The sequence below is a fragment of the Phaethon aethereus genome, assembly GCF_964289735.1.
Source record: "Phaethon aethereus genome assembly, chromosome: 5".
In the NCBI taxonomy this organism is placed as follows: domain Eukaryota; kingdom Metazoa; phylum Chordata; class Aves; order Phaethontiformes; family Phaethontidae; genus Phaethon; species Phaethon aethereus.
In genome coordinates, this window is record NC_138579.1 from 42,132,534 (window position 1) to 42,157,155 (window position 24,622).

At 38.9% G+C, this 24,622-nt stretch overlaps 2 protein-coding genes across 6 annotated transcripts in view; one reads left to right on the forward strand and one right to left on the reverse strand.

Annotated features, from left to right (window-relative positions):
* The window catches only part of ZNF106 (zinc finger protein 106), a gene marked incomplete at its 5' end in the record, with an annotated part of 32,154 nt that extends 13,513 nt beyond the window's left edge, over positions 1–18,641 (forward strand). Inside the window, 16 exons of the mRNA XM_082000335.1 lie at positions 278–347; positions 1,958–2,112; positions 2,207–2,267; positions 2,578–2,919; positions 6,939–7,719; positions 8,106–8,161; positions 9,240–9,385; positions 9,695–9,829; positions 10,709–10,825; positions 11,636–11,827; positions 12,916–12,978; positions 13,814–13,933; positions 14,408–14,479; positions 15,931–16,002; positions 16,634–16,780; positions 17,844–18,641. Coding sequence (XP_081856461.1) covers positions 278–347; positions 1,958–2,112; positions 2,207–2,267; positions 2,578–2,919; positions 6,939–7,719; positions 8,106–8,161; positions 9,240–9,385; positions 9,695–9,829; positions 10,709–10,825; positions 11,636–11,827; positions 12,916–12,978; positions 13,814–13,933; positions 14,408–14,479; positions 15,931–16,002; positions 16,634–16,780; positions 17,844–17,900 — 2,586 coding nt within the window. The 3' untranslated portion in view covers positions 17,901–18,641. The remainder of the gene's footprint in view (positions 1–277; positions 348–1,957; positions 2,113–2,206; positions 2,268–2,577; positions 2,920–6,938; positions 7,720–8,105; positions 8,162–9,239; positions 9,386–9,694; positions 9,830–10,708; positions 10,826–11,635; positions 11,828–12,915; positions 12,979–13,813; positions 13,934–14,407; positions 14,480–15,930; positions 16,003–16,633; positions 16,781–17,843) is intronic.
* Positions 18,642–24,528: 5,887 nt separating this feature from the next.
* CAPN3 (calpain 3) overlaps positions 24,529–24,622 on the reverse strand; it is a gene marked incomplete at both ends in the record, with an annotated part of 29,762 nt that continues 29,668 nt past the window's right edge. For all 5 annotated transcript variants that reach the window (XM_082000285.1, XM_082000283.1, XM_082000284.1 and 2 more), the window contains one exon: positions 24,529–24,555. In XM_082000285.1, coding sequence (XP_081856411.1) covers positions 24,529–24,555 — 27 coding nt within the window. The remainder of the gene's footprint in view (positions 24,556–24,622) is intronic.

Consider the following 24,622-nt stretch of genomic DNA (forward strand, 5'->3'; position numbering starts at 1 on the left):
ATCTGACCCAAGTGTGGCCTTAAACACCTGAGCAAGTGGAAGGCTGTCAGCTTGTTTAATATTTCCCCCTAGTTGAGATGAAAACATGGCACTCACTTTGTTGCCCTCCCTCTTTTAAGGGCAGAGGGAAGGACAAGTTATAGAAGAATGTGCAAAATTAATTGTATATTCTTCTCTGTGGGCACAAGTAATGGTTGAAAAGACAGTGGATGTTTGACTTCTTGATTTAGGCAAAATTGCTCTTGTAGCTTTTGTTAATAAATGATTTTACTTGCAGGAGGGATCGTCTCCCGAAATCCCTAGTCTAGAAAGAAAGAATAAGAGAAGAAAAATCAAAGGTAAAAAAGGTGAGTGAGTATCATACATATGTGCATCTGACACAGTGGTTATAAATACCTAGTAGTATTTTGACTTTGCTAAAATGCTGGTTCCTTGATGTTACTTTGGTGTCTCTTGAGCTCTTACTGAAGATCATAGGGTGGACTACTCTCAAGTCTGCAACACATTCTTCTCTGAAGAGTCCCATCTTCATTTGTCAGAAGTTATTTTAAAAGAAGAGTTTGTGCCTCCTCTCTGCCTGCAGTTCATGTTCCCGGTTGCACAGATGGGACCTTTGTTTTCCCTTGCTCAGGGAAGAGAGGTTTGTTTGCTTCTTCGGACAGAAGTTCTGAAGGGAGAAGCACCCATCACTCCCTTCTAATTCAACCATGCAGCTTTCCCTTTCTACTTGTGGCAGGTCTCACCAGAAAACTTGTACTCTGCATAACTTGGGCTGTGTTCTGGTTTTGACATCTCTGGCAATACTTTTTATTCTTTGAGTCCTCCTTCCCTGTCCTTAATGGAAATGAATGTGGAATGCCTCACTCCTTCCTGCTCCTGACTCAAAGAAAACTCTTATTCTGGCATTAGACAGGTCATTCTCAAACATGCCTAACACATCCACATCACCACATATCAAAATGAACCATGTGTGTTTTAGGCAGAATGTTTTCCTTGAACTCAATCATTGCATCATCATCTGGGAGCTTTGGTGTCCAGAAGACAGCTTTCAAATGTTCCATTTCTCTTCTTGTGATTATTTGTTTCTATTAAGAGTTGTTTGGGATGCAGGGCAATTAATATTAGTTCCCACAAGATGATCCATATTTCACTACTTGAAAAAGGTGGGGATTTTTATCAGCCTCTGTCTTCAATGACTAATATCTATTCTGGAGACTAATACCACATTCAACTTAATAAATTCTCTCTTTCCCATTACTTTGCTTCAGCATCGTCATTATTGTAGTAAATCTGCTAAAAGAGACTATAACCAGAATGAAACTTAAGCAGTGCTCAGGCAGAAACTTAATTTGCTTGGAGAATCTCTGTAATGCAGGAGGACTTTAGAAAGTAGTATAGGAGGATCTTTTACTGAGTACGGTGCTCAGAGACTCTTTCTTAAGAGATTGCGAACATGAGTCTCATGGCCCAAAATCATCCTGGATAGTACATGATTTTTTTTATCATTGGGTTCTTTTTCTCTTAAGCTGCCTTTCCTTGGCTTCAGAATTAATGGAATAATTTAAATCTTGCTTAGCTTAAATTTGCCTTTGCCTTTTTGATTATGTTAACGGGAAGTGTGTATTTATACTTTATGTATGGATGCACTTCAAGGAAAGATCTTTGTGGAAGAGAATGGCTTTGATCAACTAAACTAAATCAATGCTGGCAAAGCTGTGATGGAAATAGAGTCAAGGTTGAGATCCTGTAAAGAGGAATACTCAACTTTGCTCTTTCATGTAGATGTGGCTATTCCTGCATATAGATATTCCTTTTCAGCTTCTTGTATGACACTTGGTGTTTGACCTAATTTATGTGACTTACATTCTGAGGTGGTAATATTTATTGAGATAGCTTATTCATGTATTTTAATGTATTGTCAAGTACAATTATACTCCACATTTTGTTTCTTTTTCAGAACGTTCTCAGGTAGACCAGTTGCTGGCTATTTCGCTGAGGGAAGAAGAGTTAAGCAAGTCACTGCATAGTGTGGACAGCAGTCTCTTGCAGGCTAGGGCTGCCCTGCAGGCTGCATATGTTGAGGTTCAACGGTTCCTTGTATTAAAGCAACAGGTAATAGTTGGCTTTTGAGAGTGTCTGAACTGGAAGTTAGCAGCCTGAAAAACTGTCTTAAGTAGGACTGATTTAAACCACAGCTGTTTTGCAGATAACCATGGAAATGAGTACACTGAGAAGTCAGAGAATCCAGATCTTGCAGGGGCTACAAGGTATGAGATACCATAGCACTACAACAGTGGAATGATGACTCTCATATTCTTTGAACTCAGCATGTTGTAAAAATTGCATTTAACTTGAATTCACTCATTTGAACTGTGCAGTAAAATTGCAGGCTTTCAATATTGAAGTCTCTATTGTTCAAGTGTGATCTGTCATCTTTGGTAGTGCCATCTAGTGGATTTTATACAAATTTTTCTCTTCCATGTCTGTGGGTCCACAAGAAATGAGCTCTTGGCACCACTAAATTTTATTGTAAAATGTGAACTTTTTGTTCTTTTTCCTCTCCTCTTTTGCCATTAGAAACATATGAACCTTCTGAACTGTCAGAGCAACTTTCCTGTAGTGTTTTAAGTGAGAGAAGAAATAGCAAATCTCAGATGGCAGCTGACTTAATTCCTGCAGGTTCCTTCCTGCCCCTTTTGGACACTTTGTCTTCTTCTGTACCTCCACTGGGAGCTTCTGTTCATGTAAATGTACCGTCACCATTCCAGTCTTCTGGCATCACAGTCACCACTCCTCCTGACACCTCAGTACAAGTTAAACGAGAACCTGTGTCTCCAAAAGGCTTAGAAGAAAACGTAAATTCTGTACTCCAGAGCTCTCCATGTGCTTCACAAGCAGAAGAGGTGGAGCAGAAGGATGGTATGTGTGACTTCTTTTTGTTTTAAGAGAACTAGCTTTAAGAAAATAAGGAAATTTTTTTTTTTTGGAAGAATGTAAGTTGGGTCTTGAAACTGCAGCCGTGTTGAGCAGGGGTGAACTCCCATTAAGTTGTGTAGGACTCTGTCAACCTAATGGTCTTAGAAACTGGGACCTTCTTTACAACACATCCAAATGGATTCCATGTTTTTGAAATTGTTAAGCACATGCAAATTGTAGTTATATATGCTCCTACAGGTTTGTAGTTTTACTTTAAAAATAGAACAAACATGAATTTGAAGGTTACATCCTTTTAGAATAATTTAGTTAATAAAAAACCCAAAACCTTAAAACCTCCTCTGTAATTTTTTTCTTCTACTCTGCATCATTTATTGGGCTTTGGTAGCTGAAAATCTGCCTACAAAGGAAAAAATGCATGCCGGAAGATCTTTTTTTAAAAAATTATGACTAACTACTTTAAGAGTGTTTTGTGTTCTTCTTGAGCCCTGATGGATAAGCACAAAGAGTATAATTTGTGATATTAAAAATAACAATCCATCTTCTCCCTCTCTCCATCTCTCTAAATCTCACTGGTCTGGAGGTGCTCATTCAAAGTTCCTGCCATCTTTGAAGCTACAACTTCAGAAAAATGAGATCTGAATTGCTACAGCTAAAATTGTGCCCTGGTTTCAGCCAGGGTAGAGTTAATTTTCTTCATAGAAGCTAGTGTGAGGCCATGTTTTGGATTTGGGATGAGAAAACGTTGATAACATGCTGATGTTTTGAGTTGTTGCTAAGTAGTCGAGACCAGTCCAGCTTCTCTTGCTGGCCTGCTAGCAAGGAGGCTGGGAGGGGACACAGCCAGGACAGCTGACCCAGGCTGGCCAAAGAGATATTCCATACCATATGACAACATGCTCAGTGTATAAAGCTGGGACGAAGAAGGAAGTAGTGGAGGGACGTTTGGAGTGATGGTGTCTGTCTTCCCAAGAAACCATTACGTGTGATGGAGCCCTGCTTCCCTGGAGATGGCTGAACACCTGCCTGCCCATGGGGAGTGGTGAATGGATTCCTTGCTTTGCTTTGCTTGCGTGCGTGGCTTTTGCTTTATTTATTAAACTGTCTTTATCTCAAACCACAAGTTTCCTCACTTTTACTCTTCCGATTCTCTCCCCTGTCCCACTGTGGGGGAGTGAGCAAGCGGCTGCGTGGTGCTTAGTTGCCGGCTGGGGCTAAACCACGACAAATTGCTAACTCTCTATTTAGACAGTTTAAAACCTCTAGAACTCCTGTACTGTAGTCTGTGGTCAAAGGCTTAAATGCTATTGGTACTTCCCACTGCAACTTGCTACTGTGACTGAAGGTTCAAAGTGAAGATTAAAAGCTCGTTCATCCTTTACTTTCCTAAGAGCCTGTGAAGTCAAGCAGGGTCACTCTAATGACAGTTGCTTGTCTGCCATAACAATGGCACTTACCCAAACCCTTAACTTAGATAATTTGAGATAATGATTCATAGATCCTTGTTAAAGGTAAATATAGCCAACACAATTTTTTTTCTTTCAACTGAAGTGGCAAATACTATTGGAAAAAGCCATGCTGTTCTACTTTTATAAGCATATTTTTTTCTCAGGCACAAGGTAAGTGTTGGCTGACTTGAAGCTTAGACTTCTGTAAATACAAGAATTTGAAGGCGTTTTTTACCTTTTTGCAGTTTGCTTCAGCTGTAGAATTCTATATAAATAGTGTTCTTTTGTGCTTTTTTAATCACCATTGCATTTCCTGTATTCCACTGTGTTACATTACACTAATGTAGTTTTGTGAATTTTGCTTCATCTCTTTTTGGAGGATTTGACAGGGATTATGAAGCTCTGGTGGTGTACGCTAAAGTAAACTCGGGGGCAGGGAGGTGAATCAGCTTTTGTGTGTGTTTGCATAGCTAAGACTCAGCTTGTAGGAAGACAGTACCTTTCCTTCGCTTTCCCATTTTTATTGGCATATGCCATTCTCTTATGTTTAAACATCAATGAAGAAAGGTGTCATTTTTCTTTAATGTTAGAGTTGGAGAATTCAGAATAAAGATTTAGTGATCACTGGGTGCAATGGCATGAAGTGTCTTGCTTGCAGAATCTTCAGACTTTATTGATATCTGTGCAGGCACAACAGAAGCTGAAGAGGGGGTTTTTTTTCTCTTAAAGATGAATCTTCAATTTATAGATGTATTTGTTACTTAAATAATGAATTTAAAAATGTCTTCAACACATTAGCCTATTTGTCAGTTTCCTACAAACTCAATTTTTGGCATGTTAAAGCAAGAATGTTCTCTGGCTGTTTTTTGTTAAATTAATATGGTTTTGGTATTGATCAACTTCTGTATGTGCTACATTTAACATGAGTGTCTGACATCACATGAATTTGATAATTTGGGGGAAAAATAAGCATTTACCATCAGATAAATTCTGTAATTTCAGGGAGAGGAATTCTCTCTGGGGCAGGCTTTCTGAGGGTTGAACATCTGTCTTGTCAGCCTCCCTAGGAGATCAGCTCAGCCTTGCTTTGAAGGAGCTGATTGCATTTGGTTTCCCCTAACTACCAGTCATCTCTCCCACCTGCAGTAACACGGTGATTTCCTACTTCCTTTTCTAAGACCTGCCGTACTCCAGGTGCTGAGAATTAGTAACTTCTGGGTTTAGAAATTTCAGTTTAAGTTTCCAGTTACTCTTATTTTCCTATTTTGTTTTTAAGTGACCAAGTTCCTTCCCTCCCCCTTCCTGTGGGTCATAAGGGACGCATGATGTTAGAGGTGTACTCAGAATTTAAGGGTTTGTGTGCCTTCTTCCCAGTATAATTCAACACAGAAACTGTTCAAACCTCATCTAAGCATTAATTTCTTCTGTATAGAGGGTTTTTTAACAGGTTGCAGTTGTGTATGACAGTTATGGATTGGGGGAAAAACAGCTTTGCATTGATTAAATATGATATACCTTACACTGTCAGCAAGTTCTAATTTTATCTTGGAACTTCTCACCTGAGGAAGGCGTAGGGCAAGATGTTCACATTTAAGCTGTGTCTAGTTGGATGCGTAATTCCAAACTATCAAATTTGTACTGTGATGTGTTAAACAGTCCAACAGGTTTGTCTAAGCATTGCTGTAGGTTTAATTTGCTGATTTCTAAGACACTGAAGCAGGGAAGTGTTTCAAATACTGCCAGCTTCCCATTTGCATGGATCCCACCCAATAAATGCAGTGAACTTGAAATACCCTGTTCTGGATTGTAGTTATTGCAAATGCAACCAGGGAATTTTAGGGTGGGGGAGACACAGCTGTGAGATGTTGCCTGTGTCCTTATCCTGTCTCAGTTGAGAGGCTGGATTCATTTAGCGTCGAATTAAAATGACAGGAGAGTATGTTTGCCCCATCACTTAGTCCACCACAGATCAACTAACAAAGTTTACCCTGGTGGCTTATAGTGCTGCCAATTCCCAGGATAGAAGGTACGATGCTGCAGAGTGGGTTGTGCATGACTCCTCTACCTTGTTAGGTCTAAGTAACTTGGTAGAAATAACTAATGCAGATGGGTTTAGCACAAGGTCTGCAAACTGTGTCACTGAGCAGCTGAGATGTATTAAGCATGCATTGGCTAATACCAGTCCTACGGCAGTGGTGACAGCTGGTAAGGGAGCACACAATGAAGGGTGGTAGCATCTTAAGCTGACAACATAGGATTCATCAAAGCTTGTTTGTCAGAACTTTAAAAGCATACAGTCAGCCAGCAACTTGAATGATGTGCCCCATTCCTTTGCTTCTGGGAACACAGATGAACATTTTATTACCCAACTATGTTTTTTAAAGGCTGGATAGCTGACTGAAGTAGCAGGTCTGCATGTGCACATAGCTTTCAACATGTAGGAATATGTACTTTACATTCACAATTAAGTACAAACAGAAAAATCCAGGGAAAGCCATTTTGCATAAATACTTATTGCTGTACAGATTGAATGTAACACTAGTCTGTTTTCTTCAGCAGAGACCAACCAGAAAACTTCAGTGTATCCAGTTTTCTCTGCAACCATATCCCTATCGGAGCTGGCAGCTTGTTTCCAACGCTCTAATCAAGATGTTCATAAGCCTGCTGTGGACAGGGGAAAGGCTGGACTTCCTGAGAACCCTTCTCCTCGTTTACTGTCTGTTTTCAGCAAGAGGGAAGCAAATGATACAGTCACTGGAAGCTTTTTACTGGATCAGTGTAGTAGTTCTCTTCCAAAGCATTCAATCCTTCTAGAGATGCCAATGGATAAAACCCCCAGATTGTCAGCAGAACCATCTGAGCAACAGACGGCAACCACTGTAGTCCCAGCAGAAAAAGGGAACAGGAGGAGGAGGAAGTTAAGGAAGAAGAAAACTCTGAGGGCAGCCCATGTGCCAGAGAACAGTGATACAGAACAAGATATAATTGACTCTAAGCCTGTCCGGAAAGTCAAGGGTGGAAAGGTTCCTAAAGGAGAAAAAGTTACTACATCCACTCCTCCAAGACAGGAGGTTGGAGCTACCACTCAAACAGCAAGAAACAAAGATGAGAATGACAGTGATGCTTCTCTGGAACTAGTTGAAGTTCCAGCACCCCAGTGTGAGGTGGTTGATGTTGGTTCATCAGAGTCGGGAGATGAGAAACCAGACAGTCCATCAAAGAGGGATTCACGCAGCTCTGTGGATCAAGCAGTCCTGGAGGCATCTTGCTCTGGTTATGACGAAGTGAGCTCTACCAGCGAGATTGGCACAAATTATAGGGATGATGGGAAAAGAAGGTGAGATCATTGTAGATCTCTGGAAAGTAAAAGCATTATGCAATATGCATGAGAGGCCCCTCCATTTTTTTTCATTTCCTCCCCCCCTTCAGAAAGTCTCACAAAAACAGTAACTTCTAATTTCATTCAGGAGTGAAATAAGAGGGAAAAGTGAAAAGTGAATTTGCTTTCTTGGTCTAACAAATGAGTGTGTCTTGTTACCTACTAATTTCTGTACTAGAACAACAGAGCTGCCCTCCATGGAAAGTTTGTTTTTGAGTTTATCTGTCGCAGCCTGTTTTCTACTAAGTGCAGAGTCTTGTATTCTGGAGTATTACTTACACCAGTATTTTGCCTGAAAATGAACATGCAAAGTCCAATCTCGCTATTCTTTATTTCTGTGTTAGTGTGGCTGAGACGCAGACTTCCATATCATCGCTAAGAGGATCAAAGAACTCATCAGGTATATCTTTTAAGCTTTTCTTATAGAATCTTTGTGTTGGAAGGGACCTCTAAAGGTCATCTAGTCCAATCCCCTTGCAGTGAGCAGGGACATCTTCAACTAGATCAGGTTGCTCAGAGCCCCATCCAACCTGACCTGCAATGTTTCCAGGGATGGGGCATCTACCACCTCTCTGGGAAACCTGTGCCAGGGTTTCACCACCCTCATTGGGAAAAGTTTCTTCCTTAGATCTAGTTGAAACCTACCCTCTTTTAATTTATAACCCCTTGTCCTGTTGTGACAGGCCCTGCTAAAAAGTCTGTCCCCATCTTTCTTAGAAGCTCCCTTCAAGTACTGGAAGGCCACAATAAGGTCTTCCTGAAGCCTTCTCTTCTCCAGGTTGAACAACCCCAACTCTCTCAGCCTGTCCTCCTAGGAGAGGTGTTAGATCATTCTGATCATTTTTGTGGCCCTCCTGTGGACCCACTCCAACAGGTCCATGTCCTTCCTGTGCTGAGGGCTCCAGAGCTGGATGCAGGACTCCAGATGGGGTCTCACCAGAGCAGAGTAGAGGGGCAGAATCGCCTCCCTCAACCTGCTGGCCATGCTTCTTTTGATGCAGCCCAGAATACAGTTGGTCTTCTGGACTGTGAGCGCACATTGCCGGCTCATGTCCAGCTTTTCATCCACCAGTACCCCCAAGTCCTTCTCAGCAGTATCTTGCAGGACTTTGAGTTATGCCGTGATCGAACTGGTTCCAGGAGGGAATTTTGCCCTGGAGATAAAAACTTGCACTTAAAACTGAAGTGACCCTTCCACATTCTCCTGCCCCCTTCTGCATGAAGAGCTGTAGGACAAAGAATAATACAATCCTTTTGCTATTTTAAAGATCTTTCTGGACCTAACATCATATAAAGGTCTTTCTAGCATGTTATATTGCCTTCTGCCACTTACAGGCTCCAGCTGGAACCCACAATGAAACCTGGCTTTAAGGTGCTGAGCCCATGAAATAATTCTGATATTTGGTAATATAAACAGTGGTAGTGTGTTTGCTTGAGTGTGCTTGCATAATCAAAGTCCATGTGTCTCTGTCCTACAGAAGTGTCTTCGGAGCCAGGTGAGGATGAAGAACCTACAGAGGGAAACTTTGAGGGACACCTGGCTGCAGTGAATGCTATTCAGATTTTTGGGAATTTGTTGTATACCTGTTCAGCAGACAAAACAGTTTGTGCTTACAGTCTGGTTGTAAGTAAGGTTGTGGGAATGCTGTTACATTAATTGCAGTCACAAGGTTGCAATTCTGTTTTTGTAAAGCCTTACTAAGTAGTTAAGGAAGCCACTGCTTTTTCAAGAGCCTAATTTTTTTAATGCTATTCTTTTCTTCAAATCTCTCTTCTCCCCATCCCCAATCCCTTCTCTCTGTGAGAGGAGTAAGGGGAGAGATTGCTGCATATGTCCTGCTTTTCTTAGCTGTCCTACACTGCTCTGTCAGGTGCAGATCCGGAGAAGCATTATAGGCCTTTATGTTGACAGACCCTATGCTTTCCTTTTTAGAGCCGGAAGTGTGTGGCCATCTTCGAAGGGCATACGTCAAAAGTGAACTGCCTCCTGGTCACTCAGACAAATGGGAAGAATGCTGCACTCTACACTGGCTCAAGTGACCACACTATCAACTGTTACAATATCAAGGTACTCAAATTCTGTGTTGATTAACACATGCAGCATTTTTATGCAAGTGTTTATTTGCAAATATAAATGAAAAAAGCCTTTTAAACGCATATGAGCTGGACATGAGCCCCATTTCTTACCTCATTAGGGTGGAGAACATTAAAAAACCCAACAAAAAACCAAACTAAAACCAAAGCAAACAAAGAACCATTAAGTGATTTACTACTCTAATCTTTTGGCTAGCTTATCAGCGGTGGTTTTTCCAGACCAGCATGACAGGATCCCAAATGTTGGGAACACCAAAGTGCAGGATGGTTGTCTGGCCATGAATATCACGTTTGTCTTGCTATATTTCTAACTTCCTTGCTTATGGAAGGCACTGCTCTTGTAGAGCAGCTATAGAGAGAACAGGTATCTGTTTTTGTGAGGGCAGGTGGAAGAGCAGACTGAGACTGCCTGAAGCTGGACTTTTAAGGATAAATGATAGGAAGGCGTATCCAACCTGTGGCTTGAAGGACTAGAGCGCAAATAATCTGCTTCATGGAGGAAAACTGCCAGAGGTTTTTAATTCATAAGCTGATGATTCATGGCACTTCCCTGTGGAGGACTTCATGGGGATTCCTTAAACTCAAGTGGTGTTTTCCATATATATATATAGTCTGCAGTCTAAACTTCTATGTACATTAGAGGTTGTGACTAGTATAAAGCTTTTAGGTTTATAACTGGTTGCTGAAGTACAGTCAGGTATCAAAGATGGGAGTGAGCTAACTAAAGCCAGAATCAAACTGCCATGTGACACCAGACTTTCAGCTGTTTTTCTCCAGCTCTGTTGGTTCAAGCTTTTTTCCCTGAACTGTTTTCATTTAATGAAAAGCTTTAAATACGTCTTTCTATTGCCAGACCAGAGAGTGCATGGAACAGTTTAAATTGGAAGATCGGGTGCTCTGTTTACATAGTAGATGGCGGATCCTTTATGCAGGCCTTGCAAATGGCAGCGTGGTTACTTTCAGCATAAAGGTTAGTTTGTTTAAATATTGGCACCTAAAGGCCTGTTGCAATGCTGTTTCCTTCCATTCTTTCTCTTGAGTAGTAAGTGTATTTGTAATTAAAGTATTTTGGTATAAATAGTCACTGTTGGCCCCTTCTGGTCCTTTTTTTGTTGGTGCATGAAGCTGTCCCATATCCCTTTCCCTCTGGTTACCTTCCTCTTAACTGCTGTATTGCTGTAGTGTTTTTCCTTAAGGTTCCACCTGGCCTACCAGTCATGAGTTTTCTGACACAGTTGGTAATTTGTGAATCCTCCTTTGTTGCCCATCAAAGTAGCGTGAGAAACTTTAACAGGTTGCTAGTTTTATCTGCTCCATTTGCAGTTATAGAAGAGACTCATTCACATGGTTTTCTGGTAAAGAGGCTTAATTTGCAGTCCCCATGATATTTAAAAGTGAATAAATTATTTTTCTGATTATTCTTTTTTGTGGATCTTAGACTAATTTCTCAAATTTATCCATACAAATTTATCCTGTTTAACACTTTTCTCGTAACACTATTTCCTCTCACCGTTCTAACTCAGAAGGAGGATTTACTGGACCTTTGCTAAATAATGAAATTTCTTTTTAAAAGACAGAAAATTGAAGCCTAACAAAAAGACCAATTTCCTTAATTTGGAAACTTAGTTCTTAAGATGCAACTCTTATTGCTGCTGAAATGGTGCATTATTAAACTGAAGTCAGACGCTATAACAAGTACAACACAAAAAGGACTCAGTGGTCTAGTCAGTGCCACAGCAAAGTTTTAATTCTTAAATGCCATTTTCTCCTTCCCCAACAGAACAACAAGCAGGTTGATACTTTTGAATGCCATGGCCCTAGAGCAGTGAGCTGTCTAGCCACAGCTCAGGAAGGAGCACGCAAGTTGTTGGTAGTGGGCTCTTACGACTGCACTATCAGCGTGCGAGATGCGCGCAATGGGCTGCTTCTCAGAACCTTGGAAGGTCACAGCAAGACTATACTCTGCATGAAGGCAAGTATCTCTGAAAATACATTTTTGACAAAGAATATTTAAAATGGTTTGGGTTTTTTTCTTCCTCATCTAATAGTTTGTGGTAGGAAATAGCAGATTTCTCTATTTTAAATGATAAAAACTGAGTAATTTGGTAGGAAAATTGTCTCTGGCTAGGTTCCATAGTTCATGTTCCCAGCAAAACTGCTGGGGGTATGTATGTAGGAAGCATGTTTATTTCATGTTAGAAGATTCAGGGAATCTTGACATGTGAGTTTGAGGACCAAGGGAAAGTTGAGGAAGAGATGAAGCTATTTTTCATGTATCCTGACTGTGCAAACCTCAGAAGAAATTGTAAAAAATGTAACTCTAGAGAAGTTCTTTTTTTTTATAGGAGAATCACTACACCTATTTACAGGTTTCTGGCTCCTGAGATTACAAGCTGGAACATATGCTTGTCTGACTGCTTTGCTGTGACCACTGTCATGGAACAGATAGAGGATGACTTCCATAAATTGGATTTGTCACTTTACATACACATTGTACAGTGGCACAACCTTTTTTTGCTCTGTAGACTATCCTAGTCTTGCTTGCATGGCAGCATACTGTGGTCCCTTCTTGATCCATAGTGGATTGTTGAAGCTTCCTTTCTAGATTAGCACTTGTCAGGAGCACCATCTTTCTTAAATGACCAGAATATAAGTACACAGCAGATCCAATATTTGCAGGAAACAATGGGCTTTATTGCGCATGTGCAGAGCAGCATTCTGCATTGTTTGCTTGGTCCCTGATCTGCTGCTGAGCTGTCCCTGAGAATAGTTTATAGGTAGGATGAGTTAGCCTGGTGGGCTGCAAGTTAACAGTTTCTAATAGCAATTGTTAAGTGTCAAAGGTCATCATTAGGCACATAGCATAGTGCATTTTCTAGCTCTTATGTAAAGAACTCGGTGTGTGCTTTTTTTTTTTCCATTGATTTTTAGACTGTCAAATTTAGGAAATATTACAATACAACTTTAAACTAAGCAGCCTCTTAATCTTTTGCTTTCCCATTTCCATATCTGTTATAAAAATACAGCTTTTTTTTTTTTTTTTTTTTTTTTTAATGTAAGGTTGTGAATGATCTGGTATTCAGTGGCTCCAGTGATCAGTCTGTCCATGCCCACAACATTCATGTAAGTCTCGCATATAAAGTTGGAATTATTTTTGCTATTAAGGCAGTGAATTCTTGTGCTATAAAATCAGTATTTCTAGAATTTTTGACTGACTGGTGGGGCAAATTGCTTCCAGAAAGGGAAGTCATATGATTTTGTTAATGTGACTATGCACTATAGCTAACTAAGGAGGCATGCAGAGGATACATAAACATACTGACTCTTGCAATATGATATGCAATGCCTTTTTGTTTGGGCATCTTACTTTTGCAAATATTATTACAAATGTGCTGATAATGTGGAAAGGGTTCAGAGTAAAGATATGTGAGATATTCTGGTGGGGGAAGTTTCTTTATTACAGGAAAAACTTGAGGAACACAAACAGTGTTCCAAACTAGCTAGTTCAAATGCTGTTATACTGAGGAAAAATAGAGGTAAATTTTAATTGACAAAAAAATTTGTATATTTCTGTGTATTTAGCTAAATTTGCTCACTGATCCTTACGGCTACATAACTACTGCTAGTACTAATAGCACAGTACCAGTTGCAGGATAGGTGGGAACAAGTAACTAATGGTGGAAATAGAAGTAGATACTTTTCATGGGACGCATTTCTATTGTATTGGAATAGCTCTGTGTTAACATGGGCAAAGAGAAGGATAAGTAGTATTTGATCATAATCTAGAAATGCCTTCACAGGAAATGGAAGTCTAATAAAGGGTGTTTCCATTTTTTGAGTAGTGAACATTGAAGCTAGCTACCGTATCTAGGTTAGGTAACACTGCTTTGTTTTGTTGTTTGGGTCTTTTTTTAAAAAAAACAAACCACCTATCTGCCTTTGCTTTTTCTTGATGCAGACTGGAGAGCTGGTACGGATCTATAAAGGCCATAACCATGCAGTAACGGTTGTGAACATTCTTGGGAAAGTGATGGTGACAGCATGTCTGGATAAACTTGTTCGTGTTTATGAGCTACAGGTAGGAAAATAGATGGTTACTAATGACATTTACCTAATATGTGTTAATTAATTATTTTGGAGTCAAATGGAAGTGATCTTTGTGTTTACTGGTTTCTAGCCCATCCCTCTCTTTCCTGTCACTCAGAATACATAGTTGTCTCGCTAGCCAAAACACATGGGTTTTAAAGAATATATCCTAAGCCATTTTTTTTAGAACCTGGGTTATACTAGGACAATGACAGCTCAGAAAAGCATGGAAATGTTAGTTTTGTCTGCTGAAAGACCAAATGCTTAGTGGGACAAAAAGACTCACAGAATTAATGTAAGCAAAAGTGAGCTCTCACAGTAGCTATGAAGTTTGGAATGCACCAGAGGAGTTTAGTTACTACCCAGGAAACTGCTGTTGGAAGCATTGTTCATTTGCATGTCTGTGGAAAAAGTGGAAAAATGTTAACTGTCATGCTATTAAATGTCTGTTTCTGTTTCTCTCAAGTCACACGACCGCTTGCAAGTCTATGGAGGCCACACAGATATGATCATGTGTATGACCATCCATAAGAGCATGGTAACTTCCTTCTTTTTCACTGGTCTCAAAGAGAAGGTTGTAATTTTCACAAGATGACAGTTTAATTTTTTCAGATAATGAAATCCACCTGCTGCCTGACTAAGAAGAACTTAGAAATGTTAGCCAAAAAAATCAAGGATCTGTAACAGCTTTGTATTTATGTAATATTATTGTCTGGAAAAAATTACCTTCTATCTTACTGTAGTCTTAAAACAATAGTTCTGTTTACAGTGATGATTGCAGTGAAGAGTCTATAAATAGTAAATATTCCCTGTTTTCAAGCTTCAGTCCTGTTTGACTTTTACTTATGAGAATCGCACAGATGCTAGAGAAAAACTTCACCCACAGTCCAACCTCTGGTAACCTTTGATAAAATGTAAAAAAAGGTATGCAGTTGTTTGAGGTGCACAGATTTGTTTATGCATCTGCCCTGCAAGATAGGTTTCAGAAGCACTTCTAGATAAATAACTTGCTTAAAATAGTCTTTAAAAGCACTTATTTGCCTGCATGTGTAGGAATTTGTTTGCAAACTTTCTTTCAGGTTGTGAAATAAGAGGTATAGTAATGATCTGTGATTACAGAAGATTCATCTCCTACTAATTGGAATGCATACTGCCCAAGCTTCGCCTCTCATGTGAGTGAGAGGGAGAGCGAGGTGCACTCAGGCTTTGTGCTTACAGTCTGAGGCTTGAACAGTCTGTTTTGGGCATTCTCAAATCAAAGTGGTGTTCAGATGAGAAGTTTAGTGACAAGTGATCTGTAGTAGTCTTAGTAGTAAGGTGTAGTCTCTTACACACAGCAGATTGGCTGTTATATCCTAGTGATAAATTTCCAAGAGACAAAATGACCTGGAACAAAAATAACAAATGAAATCTTCAGCATGCAGAGTTTTCTGTATTATGTGAGGACTTTTTTAACAATGAATGTTCTTTATGGGATTATGAGTATCTGACATCCTTTTCTTTCCAAAAGACAATTCTGTGTGGAGCATTTGCCTAATAAAAGTGGTTTTTACGATATCATTTTGCCTGCCTTTTCAGGATCTGCATCAGTCTTCACATTCTGAAATTCTGATGTTCTTCCTCACTCTACCTCTTCATCCCTTTTTGATATACATATAGCTGGTTAAGTCCTGGAAATATATTCAACTTGACATTTACAACTAATTTTTTTTTCACTTCAGTAGATAGTAACATATTTTAATATAACTTTTATACACATGACACTATCATGGAAACATTTCTTATTCATTAGTAGTCTTTTGTAAACTATGAATGCAAATCTTAAAAGAATTAGGGTAGACACATTTTTAATTTTAGAAGTCTTGCTTGTTGATATTTTGTTGTTTTTCACCTAATACACTCTACATAGAAGTCTCCTTCAAAAGTTGACTACTTTTTTTTTTTTCCTGTTATTCAGAGCTTGCTTATCTATAAATGTTTCTTTTGCAGATCTACACTGGATGCTATGATGGCAGTGTCAGAGCTGTGAGGCTTAATCTGATGCAGAATTATCGTTGCTGGGTAATGAGCAAAATGTTTTTAGCCTTCCTTTGTTATAGTTTTTAGGCTAGTTTTCTGGGGGTGGTCACTACTCAGTCTTGGGTAGCTTGACCTTTAATTTAGTATAATTCAATAATATTTTTAAAATGTATCTGTATATTTTGAATATAAGTATATATCACTAGTTCCATTTTTTCATGGTCTTGTGTATGCTTTGGGGCAAGCTGATAGTAGCATCTTAAATTATTTTTCTTTCTGTCAATTTTTAGACAGTGACATGTAACTTTAAAACAAAAAACTTCAGCTGAATAACACAGAAAAGCTGATTTACTCTGCTAAATAAGTTTAAATTCCCATTGACTTTCTCAGGTAAGCTTAAATCTTGTAAAGACTTAGTTCCTCTTTTCCTCCTGCCATTCTTGCTGATGGTCTAGGCTTGGCTAGAGGCAGGAATAAGCTCTGTAAAGCTTTATTTAAAGGAATAGAGACCACTGAGAATGGAAATGGAATAAGAAGATTAAAAATTTACAGGAGGTGGCATGCATGTGAACAGTCTTTGTAGAATATATTGAAATTGCAAGAAGAAAAACATTAGCTAAAGTTCTTTTTCCCTGGTTTATTTTGGCATGTTTGTTTGTTTGTTTTCTACCAGTGGCATGGATGTTCACTGATCTTTGGAGTTGTGGACCATCTGAAACAACACTTGCTAACTGACCACACCAACCCAAATTTTCAGACCCTAAAATGTCGTTGGAAAAACTGTGATGCTTTCTTTACTTCCAGGAAAGGCTCCAAGCAGGTATATAGTTGAACTAACATGGTTGTATTTGGTAGCATAAAGTACTTTATATCACCATAATTATGGGACTTGATCCTATTTTTCTTAAACAGGGTTAAATCCTTCTAGTTTTGACAGCCTTAACTGCATACAGTTAGAGTCATATAAAGCTAATAGGGTTCACTTCAACCTGTGACAGATGAAGAGTGCAGCTAAGTATGATAACTTGAAATATGGACAATTTAAAAAAGATTGATCCTAAAATATTACATGGAAATGGTAAATTTCTTGAAATACTGGAAGAAATTCTGATAACAATACTCAAGATGTTACTATGTTTTTGTAGGAAAAATTTATTTTTAAGATGAACAAATGTCCGTCTTGAAACAGGTTTTTATCCTCTTAGTTTTTATTCATCACTACCTCCCCTTCATTATTGTGGATGCTGATACTATTTATTTTTCACACGGGATTGGATTTGGTAACAATCTTTAAATAAGTAGTGCATAAATTTCTGAGTAAATGTTAGCACAGGTGAATGAAAAAGGCATAAGACTTGGATTAAGTGATGTGGAAGGGGTTGGGGGGGGGGTGGAAGGAGGGTTGTTACCTGTAGACCGATGGGTAAATACACGTCTTGCTCATTGGCAATAAAAACTACCTTCCTGTTGAATGCTTTTCAAATTACACGATGGAAGGAGGTTTCTTTGGGAACTAAGAAAGAGAAGTAGAATCTTTAATTGCTTTTTAAGCACTGGCTTTGGATGTGATGTGTTTATTTGATATGCTCTCCTAGTCAGAAAAGAAGCTGGTTTTTATTTGCCCTGAATCATGTGAGATGAGAGGTACTTTATATATGTGATTTAATAGCTTGTCATTGATTTTTTAAAAAAAATTTTTAAGTTGGTTTTTTTTTGAAGCTTTAATCCAGAAAATTTATATTATCCAGAATGTCAGTTTGAGGCTTCAAGAATGTTTTGCAAAGTTTTTTGTGGTTTTTTTTGATTGTAAAAGAATTATTATTTTTTATTATTGCTGCTGCTGCTGTTGTTATTATTAATTGACTGCTATCGTTCTTTTCTAGGATGCTGTAGGACACATTGAAAGACATGCTGAGGATGACAGCAGGATTGACTCATGAAGCTTTTCACCTCCCACATTGGGAAGTAATTTTATATGTCAGAATTATTCCAAACAACATCAATTTCTTACTCCAGTCTTTCCCTTTCTTTTCCCACTTGGAATGCAAAAATGGAGTGGGGATGAAATGCCTTGCTACAGAGACTGCAGGTTGCGTTGCAGTCTGTAGAAATAAGGCTGGTCAATTAAGACTTGGCACAGATGGAAGATTCTTGCAAGTTTTCAGTTCTTTGACAGATAAGAATATTCACTCCTCTTGTCTGCCTTGGTTTTGTGTTCTTGTTTTTTTCTGTTGGTTTTTGTTTTTAAAGAAGCATAGTCTGAGAGTCTTTGGGAAGTCCAGAGGGGTGTTGAGAACTTAGATTACAATAGGTGCTGTTGTTTACAATTTCAGCTTGAAGCCTGCTAAGTGTCTCAGACGTGTCTGTTTTTATGTTGTATCCAATTTTTTTAGTTGATTTTAATAAAATTCTGCAAACCAGAATATCAAATTCTAACAGTGTAACCTGAATATCCAGTGTACATTTTGACTTTCTTCATAAAAAGAAAAGGTATTTTATGGGGAACTGGAATAAATTAATTTTTTTAATGTTAATTGTAACTTTTTTTTATTCCTTGTGTAAAAATTGCTATAACTGGCACAGTACGTACAGTGACAAACTGCCCTAAATACTATACCTCCTGACGTATTTTGATTATTTGGAGGAAAGCAGATATTTCTTGAGGTATGCCTGTAGCAGCAAAACAGTGAGAACAGTGGCTCCATTCATGTGCTTTGCAATCTTTGTCTTTTTAAATATAGGTCCTTATGTACAGGAAAGTAGTAAGTGGTGTTGACTCTTGTTTTCCTTAAATACCAGCATAACCACTGCTATCTTGATACAACACCATGGCTGGATTCCTGATTTTATTTGGAATCTTAGTGATTGAGCTTTGCAGTCCCATATCTTCACGGCATAGCAAACTAAGAGAAATGCAAAGGCACTGCCTGTCTAAGTGCATCCACTTAGGTTGTGTTTTGTTTCTGTCGCGAACTGGCTTAATTGGCTTGGGCTATATCAAGTTATAACAAAAACTGAACTGGAAAGAATGGAGCAGAATTTTAAAGAATTTTTAATTCTGAAGTTCTCAAGCAGAAGCTGAGGATACAAAATGCATATTGCATGTAAAAGTCTTGTTTCTACTAATGCACTGAAGGTACTACAAAGAAGGTAGTGCAGAGAGGAACGCTATTTCTACTTGTCAGGATTCCTCTGCAGGTTTTCCTTGGGGTGGAAGACTTTACCTGTTAAGTTCAATGAAATGTACTACTTGCATGTGCGATCCCCTCTCCCATAATGACACTAATTTAGCAAAGAGCTCTCTTAAACAATAAGCAAGGAGCTTTGTGTTCACTTTTGCCTAATTTGCTGCTCAGGATAAAAAAGCGGAGGTTTCCTTAAACTGTAACAGAAGGTAAAGACAGCCCAGTGTGAAAACTGAGCTGCTTATGAATGAATCCAGTGCTTTTCAAACAAATTGCATGTACAATTTTTACTGGGCATCTCTTTCACCACTCACTTCAGGCTTGGTATGCCAACCATAGACCAAATAAGTTTCATAGCCTCATTCTTTGAGGCTACAAAGAAGCCTTTATAGGCCAAGAAAGTGATTGAGGAAAGCCCATGGATGTTCCACTGCCATCAAAGCAAGGAACTTCAGGGCCTTCTCTGAAGCACACTGTTTTTGTATTGTCTTAGCGGGCAAGCATAATATCTCTGTCATTGCTTGACATAGATGATTTTTTTTTTTTTTTTGAGAGAGAGAAGAATAAAATAGGAATGAGATGCAGTAGCATCCTACTTCAAAGACATGGGAATCCCTGATGTTCCAATGCTTTTGTGGTGATTTGTTTGGGTTTGTTTTAATTAAGCTGTTGTGGACAGGAAAAAACCCAATATGTGGCTCAGAGCCCAGGCTGTTTTGAGAGTGTTTTTGTTTCAGTTTTGGGGGTGTGTGTTCATGGGTTTGTTTTTTGTTTGGTTTGGGGTTTTTTGGTTTTGGGTGGGTTTTGGTTTTTTTTTTTTGTCTGTGGATGAAGCAATTCAAGACATAATCAGTTTTGGGGAAATTGCTGAGCAGTGTAAGTGTTTTCTTATGCAGGCTGTATTGCTCTAAAGTCTCTCGTATTTGGGTTTTTCATGACCTAAAAGCAGAATACTGCGTTAATACTTAAATCATTTCCAAAATTATCGATATTCAACAGTTCTTCTGGGGTTTTTTTTGAACCACAGTGAGGGAGCATGTAGAAGTGTGGCATAAATAATATGAACATCTTAAGCTGCCCTTCATGTACTGTGCTTGAAGTGAAGGTGTGGAGGTGTGTGTCCTGAGGACAAGCGTGTGGAGTGATTGTAGCATTCTGAAAAATGGCATGCAAGAGTAGATTTTGTGACTTCTTCCTTGTGATTCTTCACGTTCTTTCAGCTATTTTCGGGAATGTGTAAAGATCTTTCTCACTAGGTGTTGCAACAGACACAGTTATTACACTTTATTTGCATTCCTGATTGCTTGTTGAGTTTATCTTTTCTAGTTGGTAGAAGCAGACTTCCTTTTCTTGTAGTCTGTGGTATTTCTATATCTCTCCTTGGAAACAGACCTTGTGAAAAGTCTGGACTTCTGAAATCCAGCTTCAGCCCTAGTGTCTTTTGCTACTTGTAGGTCATTTCAGATACATTGTAGGAATCTTAAAATGGATAAGAGGCAGGAAAGTAGCAGAGCTGCATAAGTGTTTGTAATATTTTGCTTCATAAATCAAAAACAATTTTAAAAATTGCTCAGGGGTTCAGAGGAAAATGCTGTGCTGCTTTGTCCTGAGGATATCTTAAAAGGATCTGCTATGAAGTTGTTGTGCAGCTGTGGGAATGCCCAGGCATCTCTGGAGTTCTGCGGGGAGATTTCCTACTTGTTCAGCTGGAATTCGGTGCAGTTTTCGCTATTGGCTGTTCACTTCTTCCAGAGGCAATTGCAGAACAGATATGCTGGCTAATGTGTTGGCTTGGGAGCCATTAATGAGGTCTCTCTGGTCTTGCAGCTTAGGGTTTTGGCTCCTGATATACCTCTGGTCGAAGAGTGTAGTAACTCTGGGAAGGTTGACTATTTGTGAAATTTAATGGAGTAATATTTGCATGAAAAGCAGTACTGCACATCTGAAGCCTGTTTCAGGACTATTTTTGTTTTCAGTTTATTTTTTATGCAAGTAAAAAGTTGTGGGTGGAAGAATGAGTAGAGCGAGGGTTTATTTTGTGGTTAGCAATGTTTATTTTATTAGTCAAATGTTAAATACTGAGCTCTGGACATGCTATAAGGCTGACTACATATGGCAGGCCCTATAGGGGGGCAAGCCACCATTTTCCTCTTAGCAGGACTGACGCTGTGCCTATTAAGGTATGAGCCTCCTCAGCGGACAGAAAGTGCCCAGAGCCATTGTACGCTTCTATGATATAAAGAATGAGCCAGGTGCTACTGAAACCAGTTATATCATTCTCTTCAAAATGTGAGAACTTGTTGTGCCACAGGCATGCCAAGCCCTGCCCAAGCTCCAAAAGGAGGACATGAGTAGCATAAAATGATCATTTAAAGTTCACATGTACTGCAAAGCTTAACCTTCCACAACCCGAATAGCCTCACGTATATTGAATGATAAGACAGTGCTAGGATTGGTCTATATTTGTTTCTCCTTTCTCCTTCAAATCACAGGGAAAATTAACAGCTAACTGGCAGTGCAAAATACTGTATGGCCTAATGCTGCTGCTTCTGTATGTGGAAGGGGCCAGGGGGAAAAATGCTGCATCCATTGATATGAAGATGCATTAAATATCCCAGCTTCTGCTTGCCTTGTGTCACTTACATGTGGATTGCAGACTTTAAACGTATTATCAGCACATGAGCTGACTTCTGCAAAATAGCAGGAGTTTGGCTGTGCAGTGTGTTTGAAATAGTGCAGTTCTTAACGCACATTTTCTAACTGTACAATAATGCCGGATCAAGGTAAATGATAACTGAAAACTCACAATAAACTGCAGGTTTCCAGAAACAAAAATGTGGTGTTGAGAAAATATTTTTCCCTTCTTTTGGATTAAAACACAGGTACAGATGAATCTTGGTTTTCAGGCTTGTATGGTACAATCATTCAGTCTAAGTTGTCCAGAGTTGCAGAATATGTGAGGAAGGATAAGGAAACTGTTTCAGCTACTGTTTGTAAAATATTTAATAGTGAAAGAGCAAACTGTGTAGGTATATATTCTGTTATATGTGCCTGCCAGCTTCTCAAATTTCATTTTGCTGTAAGTGTTAAACAGTCTTTTTGAAGAATGGAAGTGGAATAAAACAACATGATTGAACATTTAATAATTTAAGCTGTGTAGAACATGTGCATAGAATGCCCTTGGTTTTCTTCTCTCTCTTTGGTACAAAGCTGTGAGTGTAATAACAAAACTTTGCACAGCAAAAGAGAAAAAAGAAGAGGGGAAAAAAAAGGAAAAATAAAAGTTCTTTATATTGTTGTGGTTTGTCAGTCTGATTCTTCTTTGTTTTTAATAGAATGATTCTTTTGGTAGATTTGGTAGAACTTGACTTTGTTCTGGATTTTTTTTTCCTTTTTTAAGAGGGCTGGATAAAATCAGACAGGCCATTTTGAAGCTCCAGCACTGGCAGGAATGTTGCAAGTTTTTGCTCACAGCATGCAGGAATCTCAAACCTAGTCTGAAAGTGGAAACTGTCCGCCCAGCTGGTGCCTCCAAGATGACGTACTGACTCCCTTGCTTCATGGCCTGTTGCAAAGGGAAGTTCTTTAGAGGTCTTGGTAGTTCACTGACCAGGACTTGAAGGACCAGTTTTGAGTTACCAATCAAAATCCTGATTATGATCTTTTGACTGATATTGTTCTCTGAACATCCCAACTAAGAGCCTCTCTGCCATATTTTTCGTATAGAAAATGATAGCTTAGTGGACTTAATGCAGGGCTGGAACCCAATGCTCTTAGTGTTCCAGTCATCTTAAAAATGTGATTTGGGTTAAAATAAAAGTTGAATTTAAAGATGAATAACTCTTGTTTAGATAAACTATTGTTTTTTCTTGGTCTTTCAGCGTAAGTTACAGTGCAAGACAACATTAAGAACTTTATGGTCAAAAGGTTTTCTGTTTCTTAGTGACCTTTCAGTTAAATGTGCTACTTACCGGAATAACTTTGAGTGGATGCTACAATTCGGTTTTACAATTTTGCTTTACAATAGTGGATTGCTTTGTTACTTTTCACCACTGGTGAACTAAGTAGAAGGTTCTCCTGACAAAGTTTGGTCTCTTCACACCTTTTCTTGCACATTTTGTTTTTCCTTCCATTATTATATGGTTCAACGATTGACTAGTTCTGAAAGCCTGTCATACTTGAAGCTGATAATGATGGAACGTCTCAAACTCAAGTGCTTTTTTCTTTTTTAAAGTATTCAAGGAGCAAACAGGCAAGTGTTTGAGATATTAAGCTGATTTCATGCTTGCCATAAAACACCAAAAGCTGCTGCATATTCAATATTTCATCCTTCTCTGTTCTTTCAAAACAAAAACAAACAACCACCCTAATGGTTAGGCCAAAATCCAGTTGATTTTATTTTCAGTTAAATTAAACTAATTATACTTACACATTATAATAATCTTCCCAAAGTGGTCATGCTAAAATGGCGTCTGATTCTGCTACAAGTCACCTCTTAAAATAAAGAACTACACAATACGATCAGGAAATAGAACACGGGGGTGGGGAGGGGCAAGAGGAGGGAAGTATATGTGTAGATACATAAATTTGTATGTATAAGAGGTTTTTTGTCTCGAAGGGGAAACAACTTTCTCAATGTTACAGAAAATGCAGTTACAATAAAAAAACATGTACAATGTCGCATGTGTAATTAAAATACTAAGGGGGTACTAAAAATGAGAGCAAATTGTTCGGTTCTGATACTTTTGCTGAGGCATTGGCCCCAGCTGTACCTAGGTCGTGCAGTCTGTTGTGCCTTACTTCCAGGTTTCTAGCATAGCAGAGAACCAACCTGCACAGCCGCATCTATAACAACGTAAGTGATTGGGATGCATAATATTAATGTAATCTAGCACAATCTTATGTGAAATACTCAGTCGACATTGTGAAGAGTCTGAAATAATAGTATCAAAAGCAGGACAAAGAGTTCATGACTAATTACAAGGTGGTAGTAAACACCTCTGACTTTCACAGTTTAGAGTCCCAGTTTTGCCTGACTCGAGGGAAGACTTTCCCAGTTGTCTGCGTAAGCAGAGTAAGGATGCATGCTCCATGTCTTTACCATGCAGAAAAAAGCTTAATTGAGTCATCAGTAAATTAGTCCTTGTTGCCCAGAAGAAAATGTCAGGAATTTATAAAAGTGGTTACAAAATATGCGTACTGGTCTGCCTACTGGAGTATGGTTGTCTTTTTCCAAGGGCTTCTTGCCATGCGCTGTTTATCTCGGTGAGCGAAGCACATAGTTAGGAAACATTCTTGTTTGCACTTGGGGATGAATGAAGCTAGTTACTCAAAACAGGAGCCTTGAGTGTATTCTTGATGAAGGTGGCCACTGGCTCTGGCATTAGGCATACATCGTGAGCTGCAGCCACTGAAAGAGGAGTTGGAATTAAAGGATGGAAGGTTTGTTGGCATCCTCCAACAAATTGTATATTGAG